The sequence below is a fragment of the Salvelinus alpinus genome, chromosome 25, assembly GCF_045679555.1.
Source record: "Salvelinus alpinus chromosome 25, SLU_Salpinus.1, whole genome shotgun sequence".
Classification (NCBI taxonomy): Eukaryota; Metazoa; Chordata; class Actinopteri; order Salmoniformes; family Salmonidae; genus Salvelinus; species Salvelinus alpinus.
The window spans coordinates 46965048-46974220 of record NC_092110.1 but is presented as its reverse complement, the minus strand read 5'-3'; the positions used below and the strand labels follow the sequence as shown (position 1 = coordinate 46974220).

At 44.6% G+C, this 9173-nt stretch overlaps 1 protein-coding gene across 1 annotated transcript in view; it reads left to right on the top strand.

Moving 5' to 3' along the window:
- Nucleotides 1-1162: 1162 nt before the first annotated feature.
- The window catches only part of LOC139554045 (uncharacterized), a 39160-nt gene continuing 31149 nt past the window's right edge, over nucleotides 1163-9173 (top strand). The window contains exons 1-7 of the mRNA XM_071366956.1: nucleotides 1163-1420; nucleotides 1794-1837; nucleotides 2755-2830; nucleotides 4820-5010; nucleotides 5104-5187; nucleotides 7234-7275; nucleotides 8631-8873. Of these exons, the coding sequence (XP_071223057.1) occupies nucleotides 1387-1420; nucleotides 1794-1837; nucleotides 2755-2830; nucleotides 4820-5010; nucleotides 5104-5187; nucleotides 7234-7275; nucleotides 8631-8873 (714 nt within the window). The 5' untranslated portion in view covers nucleotides 1163-1386. The remainder of the gene's footprint in view (nucleotides 1421-1793; nucleotides 1838-2754; nucleotides 2831-4819; nucleotides 5011-5103; nucleotides 5188-7233; nucleotides 7276-8630; nucleotides 8874-9173) is intronic.

Sequence of the window (9173 nt, the reverse complement as noted above, 5' to 3'; positions counted from 1 at the left end):
AAGAATATAGTGGAGTAAAAGTTGTCAATAATATAAATTGTAAAGTAAAGAACAGATATCCCCAAAGAACTACTTAAGTAGTCATTTAAAGTATTTTTACTTAAGTACTTTACACCACTGTGCACTTGCCAATACTAGAGTGGACCTGTGAGTAGAGAAATGAACATGTTTACTTGTTTTGTTTAATATTAACAACTATACTTAACAAATAGTACACGGATGGTTTCCTCTCCAGATCCTAGTCTGGGTATTGTCAAGGACATGGTGTTTACTCGAGATAGAGATAGCTTGAGCTGACAATTGATTTATGCCATAGAATGAGTTGGTGTTCCTGTATTGTGACGTACCCAGGGACGAGATAAGAGCCTCGTCTTGGGGGTCATATCCTGATTGGTGATTATTGACCTTGTCTCTCCTCTTTATTGATTAGAATTTCCACGACATCCCAGAGTGGGTACACTCGCTATATAACAAAACATTTTTTTGTGAGAAAATCATCATTAGAGTTTAAAATGCGATGAAAACCTATTTAACTTGTATTTTTTTTATTCGGTACATTGTAATTTAACCACAAAAGGTATTTATATGGGCACTATGTCATCACACACAGCCTTTTATCTGCAACAAGTTAATTTGATGGAAACACATCTCTTGGGGGAACATGAGCATTTTTAAAAATGAGGATTTTCGAACATGAGCATGAAAATTGGTCGCCAGTTGAATGGAAACGGAGCTATAGAAACCATTTATTTGCAACTCTTTAATTGTCTGCCATTTTGGAAACAGAAGTAACCGCAGATGAATGAATTGGGTAGCCTAGTGGTTAGAGTGTTGGGTTAGTAACTGAAAGGTTGCTGGATCAAATCCCGGAACTGACAAAGTAAAAATCTGTTGTTTTACCCCTGAACAAGGCAGTTAACCCACTATTCCTAAGCTGTCATTGTAAATAACTATTTGTTCAAAATTGACTTGCCTAGTTAAATAAAAGGTAAATTATGTTTCTTCCTCTCTGGCTGGTTGCCACAACGTTCAAATTGTCTATATTGTAAAAATGTATGAATGTAAGGTTAGGCATAAGGTTAGCAGTGTGGTCAAGGTCAGGTTAAACATCACATTTTAAGAAGATCAATTCTATAACTAGGCGAGGGGGGGTTATGACTTTGTGGCTGTGGTAACCAGTGACGACGAGGCTAGTTTCGATTCTCCTCAGAGCGGTGGAGAAGTGAACACGTATGGAGGTCGCTAGTTCGCTACGCAGGACTGTGTGGGCGTCATGTTAAATGCTCGATGAGTCATGCCAACGCGGAACAGAGCAACAAGGAAGACGTTGAGTTTCTAAAGGAGTCATTTTCTGTCTAATCAACCACCACAAATTAATCAAATCAAATGTCTCACTTTAGAAAGAGAGATTGGAAACCAGGTAAGATTGAGATGAGCTAACGTTAGCTTGAAATTGTCAGTTTCGTCGCGTAACCAAGGAAAGGTAGCTAGCCAAATAACACCAACGTTAGCTAGCTAACGTTAGCCACCACTGAATTTGAGGTAACCTTATAAAGTTAACAGGAGCTGAAGTTTGTTTTCTTCATCTTGTGCACTAGCGTGTAGGAGCAGGTGGCTCTAGGACGAGGTGGTAACACATGTAAACACCAACCACGCACGTTAATAGGAAATTGTTGTAATTCTGAACATAATTAGCTAGCTATGCCATTAACGTTAGTTGTCAAAGATGCGCACATAGACATGTGGTAACATTCCCTGAAGTCTCTGATCATATTTTCTCTTCACATCATCAGATCATGTCATCATGCAGGAGAATCCACACATTTTGCGTACCCACGTGAGTAGTGTGTGTGTGTGTGTGTGTGTGTGTGTGAGAGAGAGAGGGAGTGAGAGAGGGAGTGATGAATGACAGATCAGGTTCATGTTTGCCTTCTGCCCTAGATAGGTGCTACCTTATATAGTTAAGTTAGCTGTATAGCCTCATGGTTCCCAGCTACTGTATATAGTTAGCTGTATAGCCTTATGGTTCCCAGCTACTGTATATTGTTAGCTATATAGCCTCATGGTTCCCAGCTACTGTATATTGTTAGCTATATAGCCTCATGGTTCCCAGCTACTGTATATTGTTAGCTATATAGCATCATGGTTCCCAGCTACTGTATATAGTTAGCTATATAGCCCCATGGTTCCCAGCTACTGTATATAGTTCGCTGTATAGCCTCATGGTTCCCAGCTACTGTATATAGTTAGCTGTATAGCCTCATGGTTCCCAGCTACTGTATATTGTTAGCTATATAGCATCATGGTTCCCAGCTACTGTATATAGTTAGCTATATAGCCCCATGGTTCCCAGCTACTGTATATAGTTCGCTGTATAGCCTCATGGTTCCCAGCTACTGTATATAGTTAGCTGTATAGCCTCATGGTTCCCAGCTACTGTATATTGTTAGCTATATAGCCCCATGGTTCCCAGCTACTGTATATAGTTCGCTGTATAGCCTCATGGTTCCCAGCTACTGTATATAGTTCGCTGTATAGCCTCATGGTTCCCAGCTACTGTATATAGTTAGCTATATAGCCTCATGGTTCCCAGCTACTGTATATAGTTAGCTGTATAGCCTCATGGTTCCCAGCTACTGTATATAGTTAGCTGTATAGCCTCATGGTTCCCAGCTACTGTATATAGTTAGCTGTATAGCCTCATGGTTCCCAGCTACTGTGGCCAAAATCTACTTTAATCTCTCTCACCGACAGGAAGCTATGGTGGATCTGATACATGGACGAGCCACTAAACACACCTTTATGGATGCCTTTAACTATGGCCTGTTAGGTAAGAACATACAGTTCTGAGTTGTACTCTGTTCCCTATAAATGCCAGATTGGTAATAAATACTGTTTAGTTAGTACATTTTTGTTAAGAAATCTTTGAATGATTCAAGTCATATGCTGTATGATAGCAAGGTCATGTTCAGGTCAACTCAGCGTCTGTGTCCAAAATGGCACCCTATTCTCTATGTAGTGCACTACTTTAGACAAGAGCCATATGTACCCTCCAAACTCGTCATCAAGCTCGAGACCCTGGGTCTCGACCCCGCCCTGTGCAACTGGGTCCTGGACTTCCTGACGGGCCGCCCCCAGGTGGTGAGGGTAGGTAACAACATCTCCACCCCGCTGATCCTCAACACTGGGGCCCCACAAGGGTGCGTTCTGAGCCCTCTCCTGTACTCCCTGTTCACCCACGACTGCGTGGCCATGCACGCCTCCAACTCAATCATCAAGTTTGCGGATGACACTACAGTGGTAGGCTTGATTACCAACAACGACGAGACGGCCTACAGGGAGGAGGTGAGGGCCCTCGGAGTGTGGTGTCAGGAAAATAACCTCACACTCAACGTCAACAAAACAAAGGAGATGATTGTGGACTTCAGGAAACAGCAGAGGGAGCACCCCCATATCCACATCGACGGGTCAGTAGTGGAGAAGGTGGAAAGTTTTAAGTTCCTCGGTGTACACATCACGGACAAACTGAATTGGTCCACCCACACCCATATTCTTTATCCCTTTACACTTGTGTGTGTGTGTAAGGTAGTAGTTGTGGAATTGTTAGGTTAGATTACTGTTGGTTATTACTGCATTGTCGGAACTAGAAGCACAAGCATTTCGCTACACTCGCATTAACATCTGCTAACCATGTGTATGTGACTAATAAAATTTGATTTGATTTGATTTGATATGGACCCTGGTCCCCTATGTAGTGCACTACTTTAGACAAGAGCCATATGGACCCTGGTCCCCTATGTAGTGCACTACTTTAGACAAGAGCCATATGGACCCTGGTCCCCTATGTTGTGCACTACTTTAGACATGAGCCATATGGACCCTGGTCCCCTATGTAGTGCACTACATTGGGAATGGTGTTATTTGGAATGTAGACCTAATGAAGAGCCAGGTGAGGGACCTACATACCTGGGCTTGTCTGCCTTGTAAAGATGTAGACCTAATGAAAGGCCAGGTGAGGGACCATGTAAAGATGTAGACCTAATGAAAGGCCAGGTGAGGGACTTTCATACCTGGGCTTGTCTGCCTTGTAAAGATGTAGACCTAATGAAAGGCCAGGTGAGGGACCTACATACCTGGGCTTGTCTGCCTTGTAAAGATGTAGACCTAATGAAAGGCCAGGTGAGGGACCTACATACCTGGGCTTGTCTGCCTTGTAAAGATGTAGACCTAATGAAAGGCCAGGTGAGGGACCTTGTAAAGATGTAGACCTAATGAAAGGCCAGGTGAGGGACCTTGTAAAGATGTAGACCTAATGAAGAGCCAGGTAAGGGACCTTGTAAAGATGTAGACCTAATGAAGAGCCAGGTTGAGGGACCTTGTAAAGATGTAGACCTAATGAAGAGCCAGGTGAGGGACCTTGTAAAGATGTAGACCTAATGAAAGGCCAGGTGAGGGACCTTGTAAAGATGTAGACCTAATGAAGAGCCAGGTGAGGGACCTTGTAAAGATGTAGACCTAATGTGAATTGTCATTACACGGTACTATTTATTGTTTTAGTTCAGCACTTCCCAATCCTGGTCCCGGGGACTGCAATTAGTACACATTCTAGTTTTTTTGCTAGCTCTACACAGCTGACTGAAATCATCCAAGCTTGAGGATGTTGATTGTTTGAATCCCCTGTATAGTGCTACTGAGGACAAACATGTGCACTCCTTTGTGTTCCCAGGGCCAGGACTGGGAAAGACTGCTTTAGTTCATCAACAGATATGAATTATTGCTGTCCATTGCCATTTAATTCACCCCATATTTGATTTTCCAGGTCTTGATATTGTCAACCCCTTCGTGGGTGACTATATTGACGATGAATACGACGATGACGTCGACTATTATGATGACAAAAAACACAAAGATAAAAAAGCCTATTGCGGTTTTACACACAATTTTTTAGGGCATAGTATCTCAAAGCTACCCTTAACCCCCCATCCATGTATAAGACAACTCACTCCTGAGGTAAGATGCCAAACAACTATTTCAGTTAATCACATCATTTTGTGTTACATTCAACATAGAGGATGTTTTACTGAGAATAACGTTCCTTTTTAGGAGGCTGAAAAAAACGCCAGGGAACTTATAGAAGAAGAGGACAAACTAAAAGAAAAAGCAGAAAAGAAAAGACTTAAAAAGAAGGTTAGTCTGTGGTGTCTGCTGTGGTGTCTGTCTGTGGTGTCTGTCTGTAGTGTCTGTCTGTGGTGTCTGTCTGTAGTGTCTGTCTGTAGTGTCTGTCTGTCTGTAGTGTCTGTCTGTAGTGTCTGTCTGTAGTGTCTGTCTGTCTGTAGTGTCTGTCTGTAGTGTCTGTCTGTCTGTAGTGTCTGTCTGTAGTGTCTGTCTGTAGTGTCTCTGTCTAGTGTCTGTCTGTCTGTAGTGTCTGTCTAGTGTCTGTCTGTCTGTAGTGTCTGGTGTCTCTGTCTAGTGTCTGTCTGTCTGTAGTGTCTAGTGTCTCTGTCTGTAGTGTCTGTCTGTTGTAGGGATTAATATTTTCCTGAAAATCTACCAAAATCTATCTATCTGGTCACTATGCCAGGGTTCTCTCCAGATCTGGTCACTATGCCAGGGTTCTCTCCAGATCTGGTCACTATGCCAGGGTTCTCTCCAGATCTGGTCACTATGCCAGGGTTCTCTCCAGATCTGGTCACTATGCCAGGGTTCTCCCCAGATCTGGTCACTATGCCAGGGTTCTCCCCAGATCTGGTCACTATGCCAGGGTTCTATGCAGATCTGGTCACTATGCCAGGGTTCTCTCCAGATCTGGTCACTATGCCAGGGTTCTCTCCAGATCTGGTCACTATGCCAGGGTTCTCTCCAGATCTGGTCACTATGCCAGGGTTCTCTCCAGATCTGGTGACTATGCCAGGGTTCTCTCCAGATCTGGTCACTATGCCAGGGTTCTCTCCAGATCTGGTCACTATGCCAGGGTTCTCTCCAGATCTGGTGACTATGCCAGGGTTCTCTCCAGATCTGGTCACTATGCCAGGGTTCTCCCAAGATTGGGTCACTATACCAGGGTTGTCTCCAGATCTGGTCACTATACCAGGGTTCTCCCCAAATAAGAGGGGTGCTGTGTCACCTTGTTGGCTTGGCTGTGCCACTATGTAAAGATTTCACAGCAAATTAAACTGATATTTAGTAATGATAGTTACTATCTTTGATCCTGAACACAGCATGCTCAGGATGCTGTCGGGTACACCTTGGGGTTATAATAGTTTGATGTATTATAATAATTGATTATGCATATGTTGTATTAATAGAAGGGGAGGGGTTATAAATGGCAGGGTCCTGGACTACAGATTAACAATATGTCTATGTATTATAAGGTTTAATGTTGTTCCACAGTTATTTTCTAGTCTCTGCCTCTTATGAAGAAAACGGTCTGAGAGAGGTGTGACTGTGAGACAGAACTCTGCAGGGGAGTGGAAGAGATAAGAGACTAGTCAGACATTCCACTGTAAATCAACTTGGGGAGTGGACATTTACTGCTGAGCCTTTAGATAACACTGAAACTCTCGTGGGATGCAAGTGTCCCTGCCTGTCGTGTCTGTCTGTCTGTCCCGCCTGTCGTGGGATGCAAGTGTCCCTGCCTGTAGTGTCTGTCTGTCTGTCCCGCCTGTCGTGGGATGCAAGTGTCCCTGCCTGTAGTGTCTGTCTGTCTGTCCCGCCTGTCGTGGGATGCAAGTGTCCCTGCCTGTAGTGTCTGTCTGTCTCGCCTGTCGTGGGATGCAAGTGTCCCTGCCTGTAGTGTCTGTCTGTCCCGCCTGTCGTGGGATGCAAGTGTCCCTGCCTGTCGTGTCTGTCTGTCTCGCCTGTCGTGGGATGCAAGTGTCCCTGCCTGTAGTGTCTGTCTGTCCCGCCTGTCGTGGGATGCAAGTGTCCCTGCCTGTAGTGTCTGTCTGTCCCGCCTGTCGTGGGATGCAAGTGTCCCTGCCTGTAGTGTCTGTCTGTCCCACCTGTCGTGGGATGCAAGTGTCCCTGCCTGTAGTGTCTGTCTGTCCCGCCTGTCGTGGGATGCAAGTGTCCCTGCCTGTAGTGTCTGTCTGTCCCGCCTGTCGTGGGATGCAAGTGTCCCTGCCTGTAGTGTCTGTCTGTCCCGCCTGTCGTGGGATGCAAGGGGTCTTCACCCTCCAGAGAACCACCTGTTATTCTCATGCAGGTATTTCTCTCTGTTCTCACCCCCCACAGCGACAGAAGGAGAGGAAACGTGCAGGCAAAGATAAGGAGGCTGTAAGTATGTTTCTGTTCCAATTTCACTATACTGCACCCCACTAGTGGAGAGTCTTCAACATCTCAAGACATCAGTCAGGAAGTTAAAGCTTGGTTGCAAATGGGTCTTCCAAATGAACAATGACCCCAAGCATACTTCCAAAGTTTTGGCAAAATGGCTTAAGGACAACAAAGTCAAGGTATTGTAGTGGCCATCACAAAGCCCTGACCTCAATCGTATAGAACATTTGTGGGCAGAACTGAAAAAGCGTGTGCGTGCAAGGAGGCCTACAAACCTGACTCAGTTACACCAGCTCTGTCAGGAGAAATGGGACAAAATTCACCCAACTTATTGTGGGAAGCTTGTGGAAGGCTACCCGAAACGTTTGACCCAAGTTAAACTATTTAAAGGCAATGCTACCAAATACTAATTGAGTGTATGTAAACTTCTGACCCACTGGGAATGTGATGAAAGAAATAAAAGCTGAAATGAATAATTCTCTACTATTATTCTGACATTTCACATTCTTAAAATAAAGTGGTGATCCTACCTGACCTAAGACAGGGAATTTTTACCAAGATTAAATGTCAGGAATTGTGGAAAAACTGAGTTTAAATGTTTTTGGCTAAGGTGTATGTAAGCTTCCGACTTCAACTGTATTTATCTTATCTACATAAGCATTCAGACCCTTTGCTATGAGACTCGAGATTGAGCTCAGGTGCATCCTGATTCCATTGATCGTCCTTGATGTTTCTACAACTTGATTGGAGTCCACCTGTGGTAAATTCAATTGATTGGACATGATTTGGAAAGGCACACACCTGTCTATATAAGGTTGTTGACAGGACATATCAGCGCAAAAACAAAGCCGTGAGGTCGAAAGAATTGTGGATTGTGCCGAGGCACAGATCTGGGGAAGAGTACCAAAAAATGTCTGCACCATTTGAAGGTCCCCAAGAAAACAGTGGCCTCCATCATTCTTAAATGGAAGAAGTTTGGAACCACCAAGACTCTTCCTAGAGCTGGTCGCCCGACCAAAAAGCTGTAACCATAAAGCTGTAATGTAACAACATGTGGAAAAAGTCAAGGGGTCTGAATACTTTCCGAATGCACTGACTATAGATAAGTTCATGTATTCCAAGTGGCAACCTATTCCTTATATAGTGCACTATAGGGCCCTGGCTAAAAGTAGTGCACTATAGGGCCCCGGCCAAAAGTAGTGCACTATAGGGCCCCGGCCAAAAGTAGTGCCCTATAGGGCCCCGGCCAAAAGTAGTGCCCTATATAGTAAATGTGGTGCTATTTGGCATGTTGCCCTGGTGTCTTGGATATGCGTTTGTACTCTGAACATATTTGCCTTTTTTATGCCTCCTAGGAGAACCGAGGGCCAGGGAGGTCCAGCCGCTCAGAGAATCAGGGAGGAGATTTAAACATTGAGAGAGAGCAGCAGGAGGAGGAGAAGGAGTTTACAGAGGAGGGCCTTGGTCCGGGACCTGGTGGTACTACAGCCTGCAGCAGGCAGCAGGAGGCGCAGGATTCTCCTTTGGAGGAGACCTGTGGTAGCAGTAATGAGGACCAGGAGGACGTGAGAGACAAGGGATTAGCCAGGGAGCCAGAGGTTTGTTTTGCTTCCTTTAGCTTCTGTATGTGTCATTTTCATTCTACAGTGCACCCTGCTTACAGTGAAGGTAGCTCTAGTCCTAGAATCTATACAACGGCCTCCCCATTCAAGTCAATGGTGGCATCATGGGTAGACTGACAGCTTTATGGAGTGTCTTTTTGAGTTTACCAGTCAAATTGCCAGGCTAAGAGGTTCCAAGCCCTAATCAACTGTTTACAGTGTTTCAATTGTCCTCCACGGATGTGATCACTGTAAGAGGAGTGTACTGTATTACTGGTGAAACTCATTAACGCATGT